Source organism: Lytechinus variegatus, chromosome 2 (assembly GCF_018143015.1).
Source record: "Lytechinus variegatus isolate NC3 chromosome 2, Lvar_3.0, whole genome shotgun sequence".
NCBI classification, from domain to species: domain Eukaryota; kingdom Metazoa; phylum Echinodermata; class Echinoidea; order Temnopleuroida; family Toxopneustidae; genus Lytechinus; species Lytechinus variegatus.
The window spans coordinates 48,914,867-48,941,085 of record NC_054741.1 but is presented as its reverse complement, the minus strand read 5'-3'; the positions used below and the strand labels follow the sequence as shown (position 1 = coordinate 48,941,085).

General features: G+C 35.3%; 2 protein-coding genes across 4 annotated transcripts in view; one reads left to right on the top strand and one right to left on the bottom strand.

Annotated features, from left to right (window-relative positions):
* Window positions 1-1,923: 1,923 nt before the first annotated feature.
* Window positions 1,924-15,836, bottom strand: LOC121408235 (transmembrane protein 134-like). The gene is made up of 6 exons (XM_041599631.1): window positions 15,679-15,836; window positions 6,050-6,144; window positions 4,679-4,755; window positions 4,389-4,430; window positions 3,990-4,046; window positions 1,924-3,291 (listed from the first exon to the last, which is right to left on the bottom strand). The coding sequence occupies exons 1-6, from the start codon at window positions 15,685-15,687 to the stop codon at window positions 3,203-3,205; spliced, it is 369 nt and encodes a 122-aa protein (XP_041455565.1). The 5' UTR covers window positions 15,688-15,836; the 3' UTR covers window positions 1,924-3,202.
* A 19-nt stretch (window positions 15,837-15,855) lies between these two features.
* Window positions 15,856-26,219, top strand: part of LOC121408234 (mucin-17-like) — a 39,071-nt gene continuing 28,707 nt past the window's right edge. For all 3 annotated transcript variants that reach the window (XM_041599630.1, XM_041599629.1, XM_041599628.1), the window contains exons 1-6: window positions 15,856-16,008; window positions 20,299-20,450; window positions 21,129-21,238; window positions 22,524-22,634; window positions 23,508-23,612; window positions 24,250-24,308. In XM_041599630.1, coding sequence (XP_041455564.1) covers window positions 15,942-16,008; window positions 20,299-20,450; window positions 21,129-21,238; window positions 22,524-22,634; window positions 23,508-23,612; window positions 24,250-24,308 — 604 coding nt within the window. In that variant the 5' untranslated portion in view covers window positions 15,856-15,941. The remainder of the gene's footprint in view (window positions 16,009-20,298; window positions 20,451-21,128; window positions 21,239-22,523; window positions 22,635-23,507; window positions 23,613-24,249; window positions 24,309-26,219) is intronic.

The window sequence follows — 26,219 nt, the reverse complement described above, 5'->3', positions numbered from 1 at the left end:
ACCTCTCAAAGTCAATACGTTCAATCTTTTTATTATTCCAGTGAATATATGCCAAATTGCTATGCTAACATTCCCCACACAATGGCTAATATTTAGGATTCTTTCAACATCATATTGTTGAGGACATCATGCATGCTTGAACGTGTCCTCATTCTCCCTTTGCAAAGGAGATATAAACACACATTTAAAGGTACACTCGGCCTTGAAGTACAGAAGCAATATTGCATATAGACTGAAGTCAGTTAACAGGATATACAACACACCAAGGGGCCATTTATAACAGCTCAATGGACTATGAAATGCCAAAATCTAACAGTGTTTCATGCTCATTAAAAAAAGTATCACAATATTCCAGAAAGTTCACTTGAATCGTGGCTAATAACATATTTTGCACTGGTAAAATGATTGTTTACAGGACAAATAATTAAAATTGATATCAGTGTTTGCTAATTCAACTTTAAGTGATTGAGATGCCATTTGGTTTGTCATTTGTAAATTGTGGGAAAACACTTCTACATGTCTATACACATATATGTACAGGTATGTATTTGACACTGCAAGCATAATACAACAATACTGGGGGCAGATCCAGGATTTTCCAAAAGGGGGCACATTTTACTGATGAAAATTTGCCAAAAAAATAGTTTTCACCTAAAATTGAAGATCTTTTCGTCTGCAAAATTTTACAAGAAAAAAAAATCCTCACTTTAAAAAGGGAATGGGGGCACACTTGATTAAAAACTATATTTTTACATTACAAATGTTGATAATGGCTCTACAGGGGGGCGGGGGCACGGGCCAGCTGTGCCCCCCCCCCCTCTGACCACAATTATCTGTTTTAATGAAAGCATAAAGTATGAATGTGTTGCATATTCTGGTATGAAAACTTGTTTCCACTTTTTAGTTGAAAATTCGACTTTAAGCAGATAGACTTTCCATACACAGTCCATGTTTGATCAATGAAATACATTTCAGAATGTAAAAACTTTAGAATACATTGGAGACATGAAAGTTAGACTTCACCTGAGCAATTCACTGGAAAGCAGTATCTTGCCAGAAATCATAAAAATCTACCACGGGTAGTTCCCAAGAATTAGAAGTAACATGCACCTTCCTCATCACTTTTACATCATACTAATACTGGATTTGTGGTTTCAATTTTCAATGGCCAAGGGATGTATGTATCTGTCATTATTATAAAAAAAATAGTTGGACTGTATTTTCAAAATAAAATAAATCCTACCATGTAAATTTAATTTTACAACAGTTGTACAGTTGCAAACAATTGCATGCTGCTTGTGGATGCATTAGAATGGAAACTTTCGGAAGACACAAAATATGGCCCTAAACCAAGTCAAACTACAGTATATACAGGAATAAGACAATAATAAAGTATGTACACATATGTAAACCAAATCTTTCATCTACAAGTAGATTGCACTTATCCTTGAAGCAGTTTCTTGATCAGCCATAATATCAAATAAAACCCAATATTGACCCAATAAAGTGGTTCAATATTCATACAAGTTACTCGCCAACCTCTGGAATTGAAAAATTGTATTCTGTGACCCCATGCCCTGCATTTTATATATATAAAAAAAACATATTAAAATGTTCACTGCTATGCAGATAAAAAGATAAAAATCCAACACAGTGGAAGATATACTATAATATCAGTCAGATATAAAGATTCTTCACACAAGAGGTCTCTTGTGGCAGATTCAACAATGTCATCTCATGTTGTAGAAAACTACATGTAAGTAGTCCAAAGTATTTCAATTTCTATTTCTTTTTCATTTCATCTTTCCTTTCTCTTAACCACTTAGAACCAATTTCAGAATTTGCGGTATATAAAATGATAATTGCTATTATCAGTAGTCGCATATTCAGGGTGGAAAAGATGTAAAACTTCACTAACAATTTACATATGTTTTCATCCAATATCAGAGTGAAAATTCAAATCTGAGGTCCGATATGTTTTCTTTCTTTAATGGTCAAGCAATTAATGGGTTGTGACTTTAAATAGAAATGAAAAACATTTTTTAACATTTGGACATACAAGTCAATCAATTCTTATTTCTGAAGGTTATTTCAGTGGTTTGTTTTGGTTTTGTTGTAACCATTGCTATATATTTTTTTCTTTTTATGAAGTACATTTTATATAATTCAGTATTTTCAAGAAATGTAACCAGATAAGATACAAATAAAGAAAGAAATTATATAACTCACAGTTTCTATACCAAAACATTGTGTTACAACTGTTTGCTGACCTTGTCATCAGTAAAGAACTAAAACAAAATATAAATAGTCTATCCGCTCTTTGACTTTGTTACTGTTTCTGAAAGGCTTTCAAAAGGCAAGCTGAGTAAGCACATTAATACTGTAAATAGACAGAAATTTGAATCATTATTTTTAATCAATTAAAGGTTCTAAGAAATGCATGAACAGCAATATTTATAGTTCAAATTACAGAGACCTTGAATTAGTTGTTACCGTTTACTTCTTCCATTTAATAGAAATTTGATTTATAGAGAAAGAGTAATGATTAAATTTTAAAAAATTGTTGCTATCAAAACTATTATTATTTGATAGATTTGATAGTAATATTTGTTGTTAAATCAATTGAAATAAAATTTTGACATTTGGACAGGTGATTATGCCAGCATCATTCCACAAGTGATTGCTGTCAATTCCATGTGGTAAAAAGGAGAGTGGCAAGAGTATTTTTTTATATATAAAGCAGCTATAATGAATTTAATTCTTTAAAAATCTCACTCTGGACTTTGATCTTCTCATGTAATAAAATACTGCAAACCTACAATAGAATACACACTTTGTATTCAGAACTCAAGATAAATAAATTGAACCTGGTCACTGTTTGGTATTAACATATCTATACCATTTTAATACAGGTATAACTCTACTGAAGACCTGTAGCAACATCTAGCAATAATGTAATACGAAATACATAACACAGAGGTCATTCAAATATGTAGGATAAAGTCCCAATTCACAATTGCCAACCAAACCAAACCTGTGACACAATATTGAACATATTGTGACAGATAATTACTCATTGCATACTATTTGTACCAATAATGATATTTCAAGAAAAGGTAAAGGCCTTAATTGTATTATTTCTTGGTGTAAATTGCTATGAATGTCTATCTTAGTTTATACTTATAATCTGATGATCATGTCGTCATTTGCTGAGCCGGAAGTATTTGAGATTACTCAGATTGAATCCCTGATAACCCTTGGTGGCAAAGTAAGCATAGCCGGTGTAGTACACTGTTATAAAAAATATGAAATAAGAAATGAAGAAAAAAGAAAAGAAGGAAATAAATATTTGAAAAATGAAACATAAAAAACAAGAGAGAAAGAAACAGGATAAAGAAGAGAAAGAGAAAATACAGAAAGAAAAGCCCCCCCAAAAAGGAAAAGATTGATAAGAAAAGAGGGAACAAAAATAATAATAAAAATTGAAAGAAATTATGACAGGGTAGAGAAAGAAAAGGATGGGGGGAGATAAAATAAATTAGAGAAATGCAGCAGGAAAAGGCAACAAAGAAAAATACAATAAACATGTACATAATACATTATTTGAAGGGATCTAAAGGGCTAGGAACAATCAACCTATACGTGAAGATGCTCTTCAAAACCATTTGATTTGTTCTTTTACTTTCTTTGTCAAGGGGGGGGGGGGGTGGGAGGAGTTTCTTGGAATTCGCAACAAGAAACTCTTACATATTTCATTTAAACAAGATGAAACGTACACCAACTAAATAAACAACAGTGGAATCACAGAGATTTCAAGATAAATATTGCACGACTTTATTAAATATTTGGTTTATCCCCCCCCATATTTTGTGATTATAGTTATTCCATGTGTGAATAGTAAATGAATTTATCTGTCGTTAGACGTTTGTATTTATTCTGCTGATTGTTAAAGGGTTGTGACATAAAGTTATTTCTTCAGAGATACTCACATCCTGGAATGAACATGAGAACTCCAATGACAATACACACACTACCAGCTGCATGTTCTGTAAAAGGTTAAAAACAAAACATTAATAAACAATGATAAAATGCAATTTCATTAGGGGAGGGGTTACATTTTGTCATGACTTAAAATATACAGATTGTTTTTAATGTCTTTTGACATGCTTTTCAGTTCATCCCCCTCTTCTCCCCCCCCCCCCATTTTCTTAAAAGTAATAAAAAATCTAATGTATAACTCTCTGAAAATTCCTCTCTCTCTCTCTCTACCTTATTTCTTTTTCAGTTTCTCTTGCCTCTCTAGTTAAAAAAACACACAAAAAAATGTTCTTGAATTTGGCATAAAGTGGCCATCATAATAATAGTATTTAAAGAAACATCAAACTCACGTCCTTGTCCGATTTCAAGTATAATTCCTATCAGAAGAAGGGCTGTGAAATAAGAAACAAACAAAAAATATGAAAAAATTATGTTAAACTGAATAACATCAGACAAAATAAATGCATACTAACAATATGTACCAAGTGTTATTTATGCAAGACCATTCCAGCATTGGACCCCCCTCCACCTTCTTTATTCTGCATATATCACATACAATGTAGAATTTTGAAAATAAAATACTCTATTTTTTTAAATAAATATATTAATTTTGTAATGATTGCTTAATTTGATAACTCACCTGATCCTGTTATGAGCAATATGAAAGACACAAGGAGGGAATTTCTGTACTCTTTCAGTTCTGATTTCTGGAACCACCTGAAAAAAATCAAATTATATGATTAAAAAAATGATGCGAAATAATCTGATCATCTGGACTTAATGATAAAAGAGGGGTTCCCGACAAAAAGCCAGGAAAATATTGCTATGAGCAATGTGATTTTTACAGAAACCATTATAGGCATAATAGAAATGATCAATGTTGAGAGTGAGTGGTTTTCATGAAAGTCTGTGTTCAAAGAAACATGCACAGAAGGATTTGATTAAAACATGCTTAAAATATTTATTCTAGTTGTATCACTGTGGTCCATTAGACCTGTTAACTAATGCTAATTCGAACAAAACCAGGGGTCTGCTTCATAAAGGACTTGCAACTGTTGTAACTTTGCCATTATGGCAACTATCATGGTAACCTTGGTTTTGACTGGCTACAGGGCCTTGTTAGCATGGTAGTTGTCATAATAGCGACGTTTCAACAGTTGTAACTCTTTATGAAATGGCCCCCAGGGGCCTGCTTCATAAAACAATTCATAATAACAAATTTGCAATAACAGTTTAAAGCTACTAAAATCATTCAATTTGATTGGCTAATTACAAACTTTTATGAAACTGTACATTGTAAGTCTACATGTACATTAAAAAGGATCTAGTTCAATATCTTATCCTGGATTCTTGCCCAGAATGCAACATTCAGAACAAGTATAAATATGCCCATTAGAATGATGAATAATTCTATGCTACTCTTCACAACATTCCTCCCCAATGTTTGTCAATAAATACATTATGATCACAGCATGCTTTAAAATTGCATATTATGATCACAGCATACTTTAAAACTGTCTGTTACATTCATTGAAACGTAGATTGAAATGAAAGCAACTGTCTGCTTACAAATAATAGTATTCTAAATAAATAGTTAAGATATAATTCCAAATGCCTAAGATGGGGGTTGTTGATATGTTTGTGTCTGTTATTATTTTTTGCCATTATTCTATTTGTGTATTTCATTGTACCATAATGTAGTAATCAAGGGAGTCGGCTTTGACAGGTCAACGGCCTTTCTGACTTCCTACATCCGCTCCATTTTCTTTTCATTTCTTTTATATTTCTACCATTTTTATTGCTTATACTGTGATTTAAATTATTTTAACTCTTTCATTGTTGTATCATATTATACTTGTACACATGTTTGTATATTTTTAAAGGATGTAAAATAAATAAATTGAATTGAATGCTACAATGTACTCCTTTTCAATAAAGATTAGAAGGACAGGGGGTTCTTCTATCCTTTCTTGTCTTGTATGGGTAAACTGTGGAATATGTTTTTACATACCATGTACCAGGTTTGTCAGCTTGTGCAGTTGGATCTCCTTCTGATATTTCAAATGTACCAGCAGAACTACTGTGAGCTGAAGGGTCTATCAAAGGCTATATAACAACAGGGAGAGAGAAAGGGAAAAGAAATGTTACATTTTTATTAGTGTTTCTACCAACGTTTCCTTTAATTCAGGACAATTGGCCATATTTTATGGCAGGCCAAATATCTTTTGAAACAGAACAGCAAAATTCACATGATAGAGAGCGAAAGAGAAATTAACACAAACTGAATCTTCTTTTTTTTAACATATGAGAATTTTCAATTCATGGTGGGTCTAATAAATGCAATCACTAATGGTATGATTGAATTCTCTAACCTCTGTTTTCAACTGCAAATTTGAAGAAAAAATAAATCCAAAATTCTATCAATCGTTATTAAGATTTCACAGTAAATACTGTATGTAGCAAAGAAAGAAATATCATTATAGATTTAATGAATAAAATATGACTAATGGGGCTTCAAACAATTCATTATCATGAATGGATCAACTATGAATATCTGATATTTAATGTCTAACAAAATACATTTACATCTACAGTAGATAATAACAAACAAACATTATCAGAAAACACACATAAGTATGGCCACTGAAAGAACTTATCTCCATTCAGAGTAAACAACACATTTGACTGCAAATAAAAAAAAAACACGTGCAAAGGTTTTTTTCTTGTAATACAATTCAAGTCTGAAGGCCCACTCATACAAGAGCGAAGTTGGCTCAGTCGGTAAAGTGTGTGCCTGTTGAACCAAAGATCGTGTGTTTGAGTAATGGACGGATGACTGAAGCCAGTGCATTGTGTGTAAACATCTCTCCCCTGTTCCATATAGATAAATGGAGGCCCCGTGTGAAATCACCACCTTTGCATGTTAAGAACCCGTAGGGGGGGGCACTTCCATTCACGAGTGCATACCATGCGCGACCATGGGGTCTCGAAAAGCACCCTAAACACGTAATTTTCATATTCTGAAAATGCACCCCTTAACAAGTATTGGCGTGTGAAACCCTACCCTTAACAAGTATTGGAAACAAAAGGATACTCTTGGCAAATATTCCCAGAAATGAACCCCTAAACAAGTACAGGAATGTTTTATTGTTACGGGTCCTTCGGTCGTCGGCTTTACCTTATTTGGTTTAGTACGACCCCACCGTCTACACCTCGCGCAATTCGGACTCTAAACACGAAGTGTTGGAGCAAAAAGGACATCCTTTATAAACATTTCAATTTTGTTTTATCATCCCCGCAAATTCAACCCTAAACACGTAATTTTCCTAGCGAAATAGATACCCTTTTTTCATTATTTTTGTGTTTTTGACACCCTTATCACGTTACGTACGTAACGTGCCCTATCGTGAAAAAGGCATCCTTTTTACGTGTTTTTTGGGTCGCGCATGGTATCAACTCATCAATGTACATGTAAGTGTCCCCCCTGGGGTTAAGAACCCACTGCACTATTCAAATAAGTGTAGGGGGAAACCCTGTGTAGTGTTCTGCCTGCATCCCCCCAATCAGTTATATCGGGAGAGACCTGCGGGTCACAGTTCTGTGTGCGAGCCCTTCTAGGTGACGTATATTGACTGGCTTCTCCAAAAATGCGCCTTTGAATGTCTTTGACAGATATACATGTATGGCAATATACAAATTCTGTGCATCATCGTCATCACCAGTTGTGCTGGTAAAGCTACATTGTAGCTCAGCATCATTTCCCTGTAGGAAGCCAATGGTGTTACCTGTCAATTGGTCTCCTATCTTTACCCTTTAAGCCACTGCATTCAAGGGCAACAACCTACAAAATATGCATGTTTACATCACAATTAAACATCCTTGGATTTTAATTATTTAGTGTTCAGACATAAACAATTCAATGCTGAGTAACAAAATTTTTTCTTCAAAGGAAATGCTTTGCCGACCACAAAAAGGTTTTGAAGTGTTGGGGTGGGGGGGGGGGGGGCTGACCATGCAAAACTTACAATCAGGGGCCTGTTGCATGAAAGAAAATCTCTGACTTTTTTTGCCAAGTTTTTCAGTGTGTGTCAATGTCACAGTATTGTTAGCAAAAGTGCTGTCTCAAGTTTTATGCAACAGGCCCCAGATGGTAATTTTTACATGCATGTTTCCTGATGTTTTTTACACACGCTTTTGGAAAAAAAAGTGGGGGGACTGAAGCCCCTTCCTCGGTTCTGCGGGTCCTGACACAACAGTATATTAGAGTGTGGGGCTTTGTAAGAACCTTATGGATGAGGGCCAGCTACACCCATTATTTGTTTTACAGAACTCTATTCTCTACAATTCTTAAGTTGTTTCTTTCTTCAACCATACAGGCATGTCTACGTTTCTGACCTAGTCCCACCACCCCCCAACTGAAAAATTAAATGAATTTTGAGATTTTGTTTGAGCTTAAAAAGCACATCCTCAGATTTATATTGATAAATAGTTTATTCAAATTTGATCTAAAAATAACCTCCACCACGTGTACTTGACTGAATGTAGAATACAGTAAGAGCCTTAAAGAATAAAGGAAAAAGCAAGTTTTACATTTTGGGAGTAATTTAATCATGAAATGTGTACACTGTGCAATCTCTGTGAAACTTTAAGCAGAAAAATGGTGTATTAAAACAAACCCACCTGTATCTCATTATTTAATTTTGACAGTATGAACAAATACTTTTTCAGAATTGAGCCAATTTTCTAATTTTTACACAATATAAAGATCTAATGATATCAGAGAAGTCCATGTTTTTTTCCTCATATGAATGTTATTTTTGATGATTTTAATAATAATTGTGAATATTTCAAATGTTTTTGCTTATTTAATATGTAGTGCCTTGAGTACTATAGATTCATTAGAAAATTTGCATAAGAAATACTTGTTATTATTATTATCAAACTAATATTTTTAGCTGTTTACACAGAGAACTTTTACTGGCGACTTACATGTATACATGTAGGTGGTTGATTAGCATGGCTGGTCAGGTCACAGATACACTGTATGATCAGGGCTCTAGGCTTTAAAAAACATTTCTCTGAGTACATGTTCATGTAAAGCAATTAGAATACTCGTTTAATTGAGATTCATTGTCATGTTTTTTGTCTGAAAAGTGGTCCCCTCTCTTGCACACCCCACTCTCTATCTCTCTCTCATCCTACTTTCTCCTCTCACTCCTGCCCCCCCCTCTCTCTTGTTCTTTGGCCTCCTCTCTCCCTCTCCAACAAAGAGTCACTGTAACTTGATCTACCATGAGAAGTAGTTGAGAGAACTTGAGGTTGAAAGTGATTGATGAGCCCCTTATTATTCAGTGTTGCTGGTATTAATAAAACATTCATGTACATAATGTCCATGAGTGACATTCATAGACATACAAAAAATATTGCAGAAATTAGTTTATTTGCATTAAATCAGTTGTCGATTTTTTTTCATAGTGGACACAATATGAATATGCACAATAAAAAAATATAAAATAAGTGGTGGTATGACATCATCAGCCTGCTCAATGCATATTATGAAGACAGGAATTAGAAATGTAAATCCAAAATAATACAAAGCTTTTTAAATTTTCAAATGTTATTCCTTGCTTATTTTTTATGAAACTTTCAGTGTACTCTTTTGTTATTTTTACTCTAAATGTTTGAATCGTATAATTTTCCGCCTGGAGTAGCACTTTAAAACCCAGGCCTTAGAACTGAAACAGCTTCTTTTTTTTATATATAGAAAAAGTAAAATTATTCCCTGAATTGTTCAAAAATACAAGTTTTGAGCACTCTGGACTGGTGATAAAAAAAAAAGATCCTCAAGAATTGTAATTTTAAAAAAGGCTATTAGCAAACATATCCAGCAATTTCCTAAAATTGGCAAGATGTACCAACTCGACCTAGTCTGGGATATTAAAATAAGAGTGTAGCTAAGGCGAGCACATATTGTGTCCTCCTGTAACTTGGGAAATGGAATTATAGGTCAAGCAAGAAAAGTGGAAGGTGGTGACTTCACCTTTGACCTTCTGACCTCAAAATCAACATATTTCCAGGGATCCATGCTAGTATCAAACACACCAAATTATATGAACCTAGGTTAAGTTAAACTGAAGTTATCACATTTCCTAGGGCTATTATTGAGAAAATTCTGTCGATACATCGCTAAAAATATCTTACTGATATCGATAACTAAACTATGGACAAAAGAACATAATCAATACACATTTTATATGCATTATAGCAATGATACAATACTCACATTGGTCAAAATTTGTATCTGCCACTGTGCCGAGAACGCTTTAGAAATCCGCGTTCATCGGATATAGTTGATTACATAACATCTTTTAACATACTTATTCAGCATTAAATACATCATCACTTTTCACGTTATTAATTTTGATAGGGTTGGATGTTGGACTTGGAGGACCTGCATGTTATGCTGCAGTCGGATTCTTGGAACTCTGTCTGAAACAGAAAATCACCATCATTGAGGCCTTTACTGAGCGAATTGTCCCCCAGAGCTCTGGCAGAGAGACAGAGCTCAGACCGGCTAGCTAGTATAAGCGCCAATGCGTGAGCGTCCCGCCAGCCTTGTAAAATAGATGGAGCTTTGTTGATTTATTGTCTGATATTTACCTCATCCCTGAGAAAAATAAAATGATTTTTAAGTTATAATCAGCAAATAAGATAAGTTATTTTGTATGTATATACTAGGCCGTTTTGAAAAGCAAAGCCGAATGACAACTCACCAATGCGAGGCTACTAGAATCTGGGATTTATTTCATGTGTTACAGCAGGGCTCGACACTAGCGGCGGTCCGACGGTCCCAGACCGGTAAAAATCGCTGTCGGGCCAGTAGATTTTCAGAAATTGGAAGATTTACTGGTCCGACATGACCAGTAAAAAATATCATTGTCGGGCCAGTAATTTTTCCAAAAATAGCAAGATTTAAGGGTCCGACATGACCAGTAATAAAAACCATTGTTGGGCCAATAACTTTTCCAGAAATGGTCAAATTCACAGCAAACCATTTCCCCCCGTGAAATTCTGCCATTCACACACAGAATGAATCACATGTATGTAAGTGTTACTAGAGTACTATACATACAGCATGCATACAGCTACAGTGTACATCTAGTCTGCCACACAAACCACATGGTAAATTCTCCACTGGCCGCACGAACGAAGCCTGGCTAAACTCTGGCAAAAATCTCTCACATAACTGTCAAAATCCAAGGTTCATACTCATGAAAGGCTCTTATAATGTCCATATTTCCTAAAAATTGGAGCAACTCTGTCATTTGTAAGCAGTAAAAGGAGAAATTTTCACTTCTGTTTTGGTTCAAACAGATCGGGTTTCGGGTGATATCGTCTGAATACATAATAGCCCCACATATGCATTTATGTGTGTGTTGATACACTAATGGTATCTGACTTTCTTTCGTAGCTATTTTAAATGAGAAAAGAAAGTGATAAATTATTTATAATAGTTTTAGCTCTCTTTCTATCTTTCTTTCCTTATAAATCTTTCTTTGTTTCTTCCCTCGATTTTTTTTGTTACTGTCATTCTTTTTTAATTTCCCTTGTTTTCTTTAATTCATTTTTTCTTTCTATCCTTTTATATAATATTTTCTCTATATTTCCTTTTTCTCTCTCTTTCTTTCTGATATTTTCTTTCTTTAGTTTTTGAGTCCATCCATCCTATATTCATCTCTTCCCTTCTTCCTTTCTTTCCTTCCTTCTTTTTACCCCTTTCTTCATTCTTTGTTACTTTCTTTGTTTGTTTCTTCCATCCATCATTTATTTACCCTTTCTTTTTTTTATTTCTTTTCTCAGCCCTTTCTTTCTTACATTCATTCCTTTCTTCTATCTGTCTTGTTCTTTCCTTTTCCCCTTTATTAATTATATCATTTTACCTTTCCTTACTTTTTTTTGACTGCTTGCTTCCTTTCTCTCCTTTATTTTTTCATTCCTTCCTTTCTTTGTCTCTCGGTCTTTCTTTTTTTTCTTCCTTTCATCTATTCTTTTACCTTTTCTTTTTTATAATTGCTTGCTTCTTCCCTTCCTTCCTTTATTTATTTCATTCCTTCTATCATTTTACCTTTCCTTCATTTCTTCCTTAATTCCTTCTTTCAATCCTTCCTTTCTTTCTTTTGTCCGTCTTTCCATCTCTCCTTTTACCCTTTCTTTTTTATTGCTTCTTTCTTTCCTTTACTACTTTCTGGATTTGTTCTTTCTTTCTTTCTTATATTTGTTCCTTCTTTATTCCTTCCTTTCCTTCTTTAGTTCTTACTTTTTTTTTCTTCCTTCACATCTATCCTTTCTTTACCTTTTTTTCTTCCTTCCTTTCTTTTATTCTTTCTTTCTTTTTCTTCCTTCCTTCCTTCCTTCCTTCCTTCCTTCCTTTCTTTCTTTCTTTCTTTCTTCGTTTCTGTCTTTCTTCGTTTCTGTCTTGCTTTCTTTTTGTCCTTCATTTTCCTTCATTTTTTTTTTGGGGGGGTAACGAAAGGCTAGAAAAATAAACTTGCGCCTTTTCTTAATGTTTTCTTTATTTTTTGGGACCAGTAGATTTTAGGTTCGGACCAGTAAAAATTTGAAAAACTGGGTATCTACTGGTCCGACATGAATAGGTTGGACCAGTAGACAAAATGGGTTAGTGTGGAGCCCTGGTACAGTTATCAAAGATTTGTGATATCTGTAAGGGAAACATGTGCATTAGAAATTACACATGGTGGTAGTCATAATTGACCCCTATACATGCAACCATTTCCCGGCCATTGGTTTTTTTTTTTCATACCATGTGTATGGAAAATCGTGGTACAGGAAAAAAGACGCAACTTTGGAATTTGAAACTGCTCCTTGCTATTTCCAAGGTTTGTTCATAACATTGAGTGCGGATTTTTTTTTTTTAAATGGTAAGTGGAGCTCGAGCATATGGCACTTGTGTGCCGCTGAGTTATCGCTTGGCAATAATTTTGGGGCGAAGATTTTATGTCACCCCCAAAAGCATGATTTGGGGTGATTTCGAGGGCGACTCTAGGCATTTCCGGGGCGAATTGGCCCGCCGCCCCAATGTATTTTTTTTTTGCTGGTTTGTGAAAATATTCCACTGATTCTTGGAATATTTTCCCGAACTCTTAGAATATTGGTATTTTCTGAGCCATCCAATATAAATATTTATGCCGTTTGGCCTGCGACCGATCACAAGCAATGTTTTGAAATCGGCCGTTTGAATAACATGTATGAGGAGTTTGTTACAGGCCCAAAATCACCAATTTTGAGGATAACAGGAGAATGGACACGGAGTGAAATACAGGTGAAGAGTAAGAAATTCAGCTATTTTTCTTTCTCGTTATATTTTTTTTCTTTGATTTTTACAATCAACCCCTTTTTGATCCTAACTTTGTCACTCGGAATATGCGATAAAGTTCACCGTTCCCAAGGTCTTTTTGGGTAGGTAGTGTAAACATGAAGCGGTAGTGAAGTGGAGCCTGCATGAACTTTGTCCGAGGGCGAGGTACATTGACATTGTACACGATAGCGTCATAGCGAGCCGTCTGTGTGCTACTACTACTTGGACAAATAAAAAAATGAAAATGTTTAAAGTCTCCTCGAAACAGACGCAGCTGCCAGCTGTCTATCTAGTAGTAGTAGTACTAGCAAATTATAGGGCCAAATCCACTCACACAACATGCAAGGTTAGTAATACTAACCTCGCACAACGCATGTGATTTCATAGTGGACTTTGACGTTTTCATTCATCACACGAATGTGAGGTAATAAAACACGCCAAACCTTTCAATATTTCTCCACTATGTTATTTTTGTTCGTATTTTAAAGTTCATTATGAAAAGGAATTGGAAATTATTTATAAAAGTGTTTTTATCGCTTACCTCCAAATATCTACTTTTCGATCCGTCCTTAGTTATCCTTAATACTGCGGTGGAAATTACGCAAACAACAATCGGAATTCAATTTTTCCTATCGAACATTCTCGATTCAAGTCGTCGGCGCATAATAGTAAATTGTACCAAAAATCAACATGTTGCATCTCATATAGGTAAAGTACGCCATCTTTTGACAAGATGATGATGAAAGTGGATTGAACGAGCAAGAAAATAATGCTGATCGCCTAGAATGCAGCTAACAGTACAAGCTGCAGAACCACCGTAAACAACCGGCTTGTGAAGTATCGCGCGCCCTCTTTAGGCAAAAATTGATATCCACGCTGATCAAGAGGCATCTACGTGAAGTTCACGAAAAAATGCTTTTATTTTATTACAGAAACAGCAAAGAGAAGTCAACAAACGATCCATATGGTTTGGTGTCATAGCACAATTAGAATTCGTAGCTATGATGTAAAGTCATAGTTATTTGAGCTAAAAAGGTGTGAAAGATTCGCGTGTACCAGGTGCATATGAATCCTTTACACGTGAGATGATTTGAAACCATGGGTGGGACAAATCATGGTTTCGGGAACCATTCGACTGGTACACGCGCACTTGAATGGAGGTGGAAATAGAGAAACGTGCGTGTGACTGAGTAAAGCGCTGCTGTATGAAGTGAACGGTGGTTCCCAATCATGATAATGCCCAAAGTAGCAGACTAATCAGTAGTAGGGGCCTAGACCAAAACTTAAAGCTTCAGAGTTCAGTCTCTGTATTTTGGTTGTTCCGCTGAACTGCGTTGGCTCACTCACCAAATAGAGTCTAGATCTATACATAGACAGTAAAATGTCAGAAATTGTTGAATAAATCCCCAGAAACAACGGTTATTCCTGTGTAACTAATCAGGGATGATGACTGCATTGCAGACATTACTGTCGAATCCGCGGTTGAGCTGAGTGAGTGTGACTTTGACTGAGTGTATGCTGTGTAATTTAGAATCTCCAGAACAGTGGAGGGATCACCTAAGAGAGAGAGAGAGCTGTCAGCGCCAGCAGCAGTAGACCAAAAGCTTCGGTCTCTGTTTTGTTGGTTGTTCAGCTGAACTCCATTGGCTTCACTCACCAAATACAGAGACCGAAGTTCTAGCGCAATCTGTACAGGGGACTCAATGGCCATATGTTTATGTACCGGTACTACTTAAGATTGGATAAAACGGGGAAGTGAATTTGCGCGACAGCCGAGGTAAGTCACTGTTTTTGTTCCTTTTAACTTCATTTTTCTCCGTTTTTGGGCAATTAATGACAAGAGGGAATATAAATTTGCATTATGGTCGCGTTAATTTTCAAAATTTTTATTTATTAAAGACACAAATTGAAGAGCCCCAACGGGGAGATTTTCAATAGCGAGCCGTCTGTGTACGAGGAGAAATTAAAAAAAAGTTTAAAAACTCCTCGAAACAGACGGCTGCCAGCTGTCTACAGCAGCAGCAGCTATCGCCGGCCCCACGCCCACGTCCGAGCGATCCGATCCCTGGATCAGGATGCGGGATCGTTTCTCCCGCCGATACCCGGGCGGAGCGGAGGCGCCTGCCGGCCCGGGCGGACTGGTGAGTGGTGGCTTGCGATGAAATTGCAAACAGCCAACATTATCCATACCGTACGTAGGCCTACTTAGAAAAGAAAGGGGAACCAAGTGAACCAACGATATACCAAATAAAATAATTGCATACCGTTGACATGGTTAACTTCTTGAAATCTCAGCTATAACACCTCTGAATCAATGTATTAAGTAACGCATTTTCTCGTTATTTCAGCTTTTGGTTGAATTGTTTTGACTTCTGTAACCGGCAAAACGAAAATATTGATCGAGCTGACACCATTGCATTACTACGGTAGCTAGAGGGCGGGCTCTCGCAACCGAAATTCCTCCTAGCTACTCTCTCTCAGGCGTCTGTTTGAAACCAATTAAAATGCCCAAAGTTAAGTGGAAGGAATGTTCTTTGCAATGTATTGTTATGCTCTCGTAGTCCTTTCATTTCTACATATTGTAGCTTGTCAGGGTAAGTAATGATGCAATGAGTTTGTCCGTTTTTTTCAAACATGAATGAAGCTGCAAAATAAAAGTTGTTGCCGAAGTCAAAGGCTAGTCCCATACATTAAATATTGTGCAGTGTAAATCTAGGGGCACTTTTCATTAGTCATTCTTTTTTTTTCTATTTCTAATTTTGTATGAACCTGTGTGGTCACTGGTGCAATAAGGGTGGCAATGTTTGACTTATTTCTTCTTTTCTTAGGGACAAATGCTTGATTTTTTTGTCACTGTCATGTCATGGTCATGTCAGTTTCCATTTCATTTCAGCTTCATTCAGAATCATAAATTCATAGATTATTCAGCACAGCCATGAATTATAATATATTGAAGACTGTCTCCCAGGAATAAGATAAATTTCATAAAAGAGAGAGAATGACAGATTATCTCCAATATCAGAGACTTTTGTAAAGAATTTGGGTATCCAATTTATCAGAGACAGTCTCCAGTTTGAGAGACCAATTTCCTTTGTTTACATTTGCAGTTTTGCTTCAATCAAACTTTCAAAGGGATACCTTGGCGGCAAATAAAAATATGATAAGCAGATTCCTCATGAAAAATTACCCCTTTTCACTGTCTACTTTAAAAGTTCTCCGTCTACTTTTGTTTTTATAAAGCTTTTTGTTGTCATCCACACACAAAACAAATGGGCTTCTGACCTCAGTGAGACAACATTTTTAGTGGAAAAAATTATTCTTTTGTTGGTGTTTTGTTCCTTTGCAATTTAGCAAGTCTCTTATTTGGGAGATTATCTCCCACATTGGAGAGAGTCTCCCATATTGGCCTTGCGCCTCTACTGATATTACAGAAATACAAACAAAAAATAGATTGCATTTGCAACTCAACTGTATGGAAATATTTTTGGTCACATAAGTGATATTTTAATGATTTTTTTAAATTGTGTGCTGTGTACAATATTGGCATACCACAGTCCTATCTGTAGATTCCCCATAGGCAGGATGGTAAAGAACCCTTGAGTGGGGTACATCTAATGACTGAGCATTGCATCGCGATATTCAAATAGGCCATCCATCAAAATGCGCTCGAGCTCGAGTCACTGCAGCTGCAGAGTGTCTCTTCACTTGGCTATCTTTACTTGCAGCACAGCAACCAACTGCTGCAGGTGCACTGTGCTGTGAGCTTAAAGGATTGCTAGAATGAAACCTTTGGAACAAATAGGCTTGTGTAGAAACAGAAAAATCAAAGAATAAGAATAAAGAAAGTTTGAGAAAAATCGGACAAATAATGAGAAAGTTATGAGCATTTGAATATTGCAATCACTAATGCTATGGAGATCCTCCCATTGGCAATGCGACAACGATGTGTGATGTCACTGATGAACAACTTTCCCTTTGGTGGACTTTAAAATACCCTCAAAATGTCTTTTTTTGCTTTTTCTTATGATGATACAAACTCTCTATCCATGATGCATTCTTAAAAAATATGTATTACATGCCCTCATGTAGAAAGAACACATGATCTATGGATAGATGTGATAAAAGAGGCAATTCAAGTGAAATATATACTAAAGTAATGGGGAGAGTTGTTCACAAGTGACATCACACATCTTTGTCGCATTGCCAATTCGCTATCTCCACAGCATTAGTGATCACAATATTCAAATGCTCATAACTTTCTCATTATTTGTCCGATTTTTCTCAAACTTTTGTTGATCTGTTTCTTTGATTTTTCTGTTTTCACACAAGCTATCTTGTTCCAATGGTTTCATTCTCCTTTAAAGGAGAAATGTATTGATTATGAATGTGATCTTATTATATATCAATGGAAAGGTAATGATGTGGGGATTATCAGTGGGCCATTCAAAAATAACGGAAATAATACATAATGTGAAAATCGCCGATTAAATAACGTAAAATGCCTCTCTGAAATATGCCTCGTATCGGTCTCTGAATTGACTTGAATTTGATGACGTCACTGTCTGTACGAGAGGCGTGATTGGCTCCCCCACGTGGAGCTCCACTTGCATGCAAAACCTGTTGCGTGGGTACGTTTTCTCCACACTGTCACTGAACTTTGATTGAACCATAAAATGTCAAAACAATGGTAATTCTACATGTTCAGAGAGGAACAGAACTGTCTTTCGCATGACGATGAGGGAAAATTAGAATATTTCATATAAAAAAATACATAAGAAATTGTGTGTTGATGACATCATCAGTTCCCTCATTTGCATACAGCCCATGATGTGCACATAACAATTTTGTGCGAAATTTTAAAATTTCATAACTTTCTTATTTTATATCCGATTTCGAAGAAATTTTCAGTGTTATTCTTGTTGGATTTTTCTCTTTTCATTCAAAACAACTTTTTGTTGGGATGGACTTGTCCTTTAAACAATAACATGTAAACAGTATATTATTTTTATTAATAACTTTTACTGGTATATTCATAATATGAATACGGTATAAATGCCTATTATTATTATTATACCGTAATTCCCTTTCACAGAAAGGATTGAAAATATAATTCAGATAAAAAAGGGAGAGACAGTCATATCCATGCAAAACTTTCTTACATTTTGACATCAGCCCCACCCCCTCCCTACGTACCTAGTGGCTGCATGGGCCTAATCGCAACTGGCAGGCCAAAGATATTCATTCGAGCCAACCCATTGCTCAATTTTTAAATTTGATATTGCTGATTGACAAAAATGTATGAATATGACTGACAATCCAACACTGATTCTAGGGAGGGTACCTACTGAACTTTTTCCAAATTGGAAAGATATTTCACCACTAGATAAGCGAGAGATTTCCTTTTGCGAATTAGGCCTAGTGCGAACCAGGGCATCTTGACATCTGAGCTGAATTATATATTCATGAGGAATGTCTTCCTAATGAATATACATGAGTCCTGATATTACCGGTCACCTAGTAAACCAATGAAATGTCAAAGCTGTTTCGTCCGGTGTTCGGAATTCTATAGTAGTCCACTATAAGCCAGTTCGTAGTTCCTTTCTGTGCATGATCAAAAGATTCTACGCATGATCAGTGGAAGGTCATTTAAGTGACATGGTGGTTTACAATCTAATAAGATAAGCACCAACTTTGATGTCTTGATTATTCATATATTCTTTTGAATTGTGGTTTTCATTTACATCCACGAAAAACAACAATGCGTCCACGAACGACTGGTATTTTACAGTTTGCCAAGTACATTGTGTGACATGCTATGATAAATGTATGCATTCAAATTAGGAATGCAACAAATACCTTCATAGAGTGGTCATTGGTGTGCTATTCTAGTCACCTGGTCTTTTCAACTTCTTCATCCTGCTATGTAAGGCAAGCTTACATTATATCTTATTTGAAATCTGAGACTAGTACCACAGCTGATTCAACGAGCCTGCAGCCACAGTAGACCTAGTCTGCTATAATTGAAATATTGTACATGTATAATTCAAACAATAAATAGAAAAGAAAAAGTGAGCAAAGCGACATCATGTAAAAAATAATCCTCTCTGACTCTTAGTTAATGAATGTACCTGTGGAAATACCCCCTTCCCAGTGGCATAATTAGTAAAAAAATGAGGGCGGCAATTTATACAAAGTTGCAATTGAGCGAAGTGAGCAAGCAAAAATTTTGAAATTTTTATGACAAAAAATTCAATTTTGGGATAGATTTTGGCATAATATTCAGAAAATAAAACCATATTTCACACCTGTCTCTTTTACTTTCCCTTATTTTTCTCTTTATTATTCTTGGTCATGAATTTTGAATTTTTTTATTTGATTTTTTTATTTATTTATTTTTTTTTTTTGGGGGGGAGGGGGAACACAATTCTCCCATCTGTTTGTCACTGTCTTTTCCCCTCTCTTCCTCTCTCTCTCTCTCTCTCTGTTTAACTGACAGGAGATACTGGATCAGGTGGGTGTATCATAACACATGATTGGTGATCCTTTCTTGTGCTATGTGATATCCCTATGTAATTGATTTATGACCTAAGAACCAATCATGCACAAAGTTGTGTGTAACTTTACTACTGTTCAGCCTTATGAAACACCCACCTGGGAGGAGAGAATTGCGAGTCGCAGTGATTCAGTTCCTTTTCACCTCTCATGCACAGGTGATGTCAAAACAAAATTATAAATTATAAACAATATTCATGGTTGTGTAATTGTAATTTAAAAATGTCAGTCAAATGTGACAAATAAGTCTTTAAAATTCAAGCCTGATTTGAAAAATGTTCTGTCAATCAATGAGCAATTATTGTTTTTATTGTTTTTACCTATTCCTGCAGAAACTCTCTTTGGAGTGGTAAGTCTGAGTCTGTCACCATTCACGAGTGTATCTGTCAACCAAGATGGTGGATATGTCAATGTCAGTCTCCTACTCTATGACAGCGCTACCAACACACCTAGTATCAACAGCTCTGTCTTTATTGATGAAGATGTAAGCAACATTTCATTTGAATAATAATTAGAGAGATCAAAGGGTCGAACATTTCAGCAGTTTAATCAAATACTCTTGTGTCGTACACCCATGATGTGCAAATTATTGTTTTGAGAAAAAGTGCAAAAATAATAATCATATTTTCATGATATTTTCAGTGATAAACTGATATGGGTGTTGAGTTTACCATGACCTATTCGACCAGTCTTTTTGCTTGGATGGTCTTGACCTTTCAAGTTTAAAAGGCATTGACAAATTAAGCTTGTAGTTGTACAATTCATTATTTTTTTATTGTTCCCACCCACCTCCTTTCATTATCGTTTTTATATTTTATGCTATGTTTTCCTGAGAGTCTGAGACCAAAATATAACATATATGGTTGCATTTATTTTCCCTTGTATAACAACTGAGAATGTCAGTCAGCAATAGGGTTGATTTGAAACACATATGCATTTATGTGTATGTATATATAAAACAAATCAAACAACTAGAGCTTTTTACAATCTACACCAAAGAAAGAAGAAGGAACAACTAACAAGAATTGATATGCATACAAAGTTGGAATTTATTCTTCGATATATATGTATACATGTAAGACTTTAGTATTAATGCATGATGGTTTGCAGTGTATAGTAGTGTAGATTAGCCTTCATAGAATACAATTCTTTTTTCTTACAGGTGGTTGTCAGGTGCAGTGTAATCACCCCTTATGAGAATGGCGATTCCAGGGTGATGTTCACGGAGAGTGTCATTCCATCATTTGCAGAGTCAGGCTCAATTGATTTCAGGTAAAATGAGACTTCATATTGGTTTTTGTCTCATCTGCATAGCAGAGTGAGACTATAGGTGCCTCTTTTCCGACGGCGGCGGCAGCGTCAACATCAAATCTTTGACGGCGGCGGTGGCGGCGTCAACATCAAATCTTTGATATTTGACCAAGGTCAAAGGTCATTTATGGTCAGTGAACTTAGACCATGTTGGGGGAATCAACATCAAAATCTTAACCCAAGGTTATGTAAGGTCAACAAGCTTTGGTCACGTTGGGGGTATTTGTTGAATTACCATCATATCTCTGTAAGTGTATTGGTTTACTTCATAAAACGTGGAAATAAGAGTAACCAAGTATCACTGAACATCTTGTGCGAGTTATAGTAGTTTTCAAAGTCAGCACTGCTGCTATATTGAATCGTATGATGCAGGTGAGACCGCCAGAGGCATTCCACTTGTTAATATTAGGTTATTCTTTGAAAGTCTCGAGAGTGGTAGGTCATGTTTGGCGGGAGAGCATTTGTGGTATTCACATACACCCTGTAATAATTTCTTTTGGAAATGATGAGTAGTCTTGAAAATGACCCACTTAACTTCAACATTACATTGGATATTAAGAATTTACATTTTTCCCCCCTCTTTTTTAAGGACATTAGCAGTATGTTATCTTGGTTGTGTTAAAATTACTGAACATAAAGCAAGGCAAAAGTCACAAATTAAGTACACAACAAATGGGAGTGTTGGCCTTACTTGTTCTCACTTAATCGCCGTTTAGATAGTCTTAATGATCTCATTTTTCAAACGGCCATGAATTTCTGAGTTCTTATCTGATTTTGTTCAAACATTGAGCTTTCTGTTTATCTTATATTTCTCCTTTCACATAAATAATTTTAAGGATTGGATTCCTCTTTATATATTTCTCTGTTGAGGTGAATGGTTGTGACAGGATCGTATTTTGTGAGGATTGGGAGTGGATAGGCTTTGTTTGGCTTTTAGAATATTCATTGGATCACTGAAAAACACCCCATCCTTTGGATAGGTTTTTTGAATGGAGGTCCAATATTTAAAAGAACCATTACATTTGCTTGTTAAGAACCCACCGCACTATACTTACATGTATAAACGCAATGGGTGGGGGTAGACCCAAGTGTATTGGTCGACCTGCATACTCACCTACGGGTCACAGTGCTTTGCCCGCATGGCATACATAACTCCAGAAAAAATGATAGTGATGATATTCTAATAACTGCTTTTTTTTCAAAATACATGTAAATCATTCTAAACCTTCATCATTGTTTTTCTTAGCATCGTTGATCAAGGTCGAACAGTTGAGGTGCAGTGTAGCGGTGAGACGTCACCTGATAATACTGGTACAACATCATACTTCAGCTTTGATACCTCGGCAGGACCTACTGGGTATGTGAAATTCATCATGTAATTCGTACAACTCGGTGTTTGAATAATTTGTTTTAACGAGAGGCAGATCTAGCTTGGTTGTATTCAGTAACATTGTGGGGCTGTATTGTTTGTGTTTGATGTTGGTCCTGTCCAAAGTATTGTGTTTAATCCTGTTTGATCTTAACCTTCACCATGCCATTGTTGGCGTATCCTGCATGGTCCTGGGAAACAGAGTGTTGGGGGGAGGGACTTGTCAAATTTTTTCTGACCAAAATCCTCTTCATTCTGTAGTAAACACCCAGCACCCCTCTTTAATAATAATTTCCAGGCCCGTGCAATCCTACTTAACTTGTTTCAGAGATTAACATAATGCTTTTGCTGAGAATGGCCTTAGATTTTCACTTTTTTCAGAACCTGATTGTCAGATGCAATGTTTCATATAATCTATGCTAGATTGATTTTTTTCAACAGAAAAGCATGGTAGAATTCAATGTACACTTTGGGAAAGTTAATATGGGCAATTGCTTAACAATAAGGTTGTATGGAGTGGGTTTAAGTTCAATGTGGAGAGGCACCTTTTCTAATTTCTGAGTCAATAGTTTGTGTTTGAAGGCTTGAAAGATCTTCAGAATAAATTTCCATTTAATTTGAAGAGTTTGATTGTATCTTCATAGGCATTGTAAACCATATGCATACAAAGTGATAATTGTCATTTTCCACTATCCCCTGTCTATGGTGTTTGAGGTTTTTAGATTACTAGCTCAGCGTAATCATGGCAATTTTGTTCCCTATATACACAATTTTCTTATCTTGTAATATATTTCAATATATTTTTTTTCATACTTTCATGGCTTTATCTGACAAATAATTGTCCTTTCTTCTGCTTTTCAGATTTTTAGTGGTGAAGAAGAGTCCTGTGGTCAGTTTTTGTGAGTCCATAATCTTGGTTCCGATTTCAAGTGGGATAACATCATCAACAGTGCAAGTTGAATTGAGGTAATTACAAAGCATATCACATATTTGTCAACCACATCCATGCCAAGTTCAAAGGAAGTCTAACATTCAAATCAGCTTTTGATTAGGCAAATTTTCAATTTCAAATCATTGAATTACTTCTTTATTTTTCTTAAAGCAATGTTCATTAAATTTGGTTTTCGTTTAGAGATATCTTGACATAATCTTAAAATCAATTCGAAAATATGGCATATCAGCGGCATCTAGGAGATATATAAGAATCATATTATTTGTATGTAGTGCAGAATTGGGGCAGGGAGAAACAATTATGACAGCCCGCACTGAATGGGACAATATTATAATACTAAAGGCAGATAATTATTTCAATAGAGAAAGTCAAGAATCCTGCCTAAAAAAATCATCTTTCCATAGTTCAAATTTGAAGGCTTGAAATTCACTATCATGTGAAAAATTTCACATGAATACTGAAAATTCCAGATTAAACTTATCTAAATTTTCATTTAGATTTCAATGGTGCACTGATTCCCAACTTGAGCTAACTCACTGACATCTATGACAACCATCACAAGACCACAATTCATTGACATATGCTACGGATTGTCTGTGTAGTTTCTTGCTCATTTCTGTTTTTCTTTCTCATTTGTATCTCCTTTTAAAGTGAACCTGTGATAGACTATCGGGTGACTGTGTCATGTAATATCATAGGAGTCATTGACGGTAAGTGTGAATGATTTTCAGCTTGTAACTTTCACTTGAGTATTATTTCATTCACAGATGCATTCCTTGATGATTCTCCTCATTTTATATTGGAAATGTTGAGTTGAAATTATTTTTTATTTTCTCTTATATTTTGTTTTACATTTATAGTATATATATGTATTTTGTAAATCTTTATATCATTAGTAATTATTTTATTTATTTATTCATTCATTCATTCATTCATTTATTCATTTATTTATTTATTTATTTATTTATTTATATATTTATTTTCATTTGATTTATTCATTTATTTATTTTGTAATTCATTGATTGATTTATTATTTACTATTTATTTATTTGCTGTTTATTATTATTTCTTTTCTTTTTTTGGGAGGGGGGATGAATTGTAATCAATATGTGTTCCCTAACAAACATAATGGATTCATATGTATTTAAATTGGTGTTCCCTTCCAAGGAAAAACACCATGTCATGTTTCCATTGGTTGCTATATTACTGATTTATTAAGCCCAAATATACTAATTTTCTTTTCCCCTTCTGACCCTACCCTTCATTGATCTGCTTTTGTTTTACTCTAAATGAGAATGTATTCTTTTTATCTCTCACTCTTTGTTTCTTTCTCTCTTTTTCTTTCCTGTTATTCTTATTAATGTTTTCACCCTCCATTAATGTGATCCTAGTAAAACCTCAATGCTTTCCGCTTGTAAAACCATTTAAGTACAAAAAGAAATATTACTGCTTCTTATAAGGTCATTTACATACAGATAGAGTCTGAAATGGTTGGGATATTCTTAATGAATATCGACTATAAAAATCTTTGCATCTGATTGACTGAATAAAATTCTCATCGGAAAAAATTCTGACAAGATACATGAAACACCCCTCTGATCTTTCCAGGGTAATGTAATACAGAAGGCTGTTTGTATTAAAGTGGGTGGTGACACATTGTTAGATTTTTCGGAACTGAAGTGGCTACCCTGGGTAAATATTCCCTAATACCGTTATTATTATTATTATTGTTGTTGTTATTATTATTATTAAATGCAATATCAATATATTGAAATTATCATTGTTACAGACATCCAATTGAGAAATTCAATGTTTTTCATAATTTGAATAGATTTATGTAAACTTCACCCCTGTTTTGTTTTTAAATAGGAAAAAATTGGGGTATTTTAGTTTGCGCAAAGGGTCGCAGGTCATATATCAGGGTGGTGTTATGAATGTGCCATTCTCAAATGGAATGTATGCAATGCATGAAAATCATGTTTTGGCCGTAAGTTCCACAGCCATGCAAGAATAAAGACAAAAAGACATGGCTCTGCACACTGCATCCAATATCGGTTGCCAGCAACTCCCCAATTTTATCATAAACGCAGATTAAAGGCGAATGCGTGATGGATGTTAACAAATAATTTGCAAATTCTAGCTCACACATCATTTTGACACCTGGTGTGTTGGCTCAGTTGGTAGAGCGTCTGTCTCACAACCGAGAGGTCGGGGTTCGAACCCCGTCCGCCGTCAGACCAAAAGACATTAAAAGATGGGAGTTGCTGCTACCCTGTTTGGCATTCAACAATTAAAGGGATAGAGCCTCGTTGATCTGGTGCTGCACAGCTGCTGCCGGGCCCACGATCAATTGAGCACTAGACAAATTTTCGGAGAGATATTTCATTTCTGGTGTCTATTTCGAACAATAAAATATGGATTTTAAGATTGGCTACCAAACACATGCAGAGCCACAGCCAAAACATCTATCCATGTTATTGACTTAGCGTACTGTTACAGAAAAAGTGGCCAAAAGATGGTTTGGACAACAAATTTTCAGAGGATGAGTTATATATGTGAACTACCATATTTAGTGAAACTCTCTGTTGTCTTTTCTGCTGTCATTTTCTCTGATACTCTTG

Excerpts from the sequence above, each read along its gene's own strand:
- LOC121408235 (XM_041599631.1), bottom strand. Across the intron at positions 4,047-4,388 it reads ACTTGAAATCGGACAAGGAC|AACATGCAGCTGGTAGTGTG; the intron begins GTGAGTTTGATG and ends AACCTTTTACAG. Across the intron at positions 3,292-3,989 it reads TCTCATGTTCATTCCAGGAT|TGTACTACACCGGCTATGCT; the intron begins GTGAGTATCTCT and ends TTTTTATAACAG.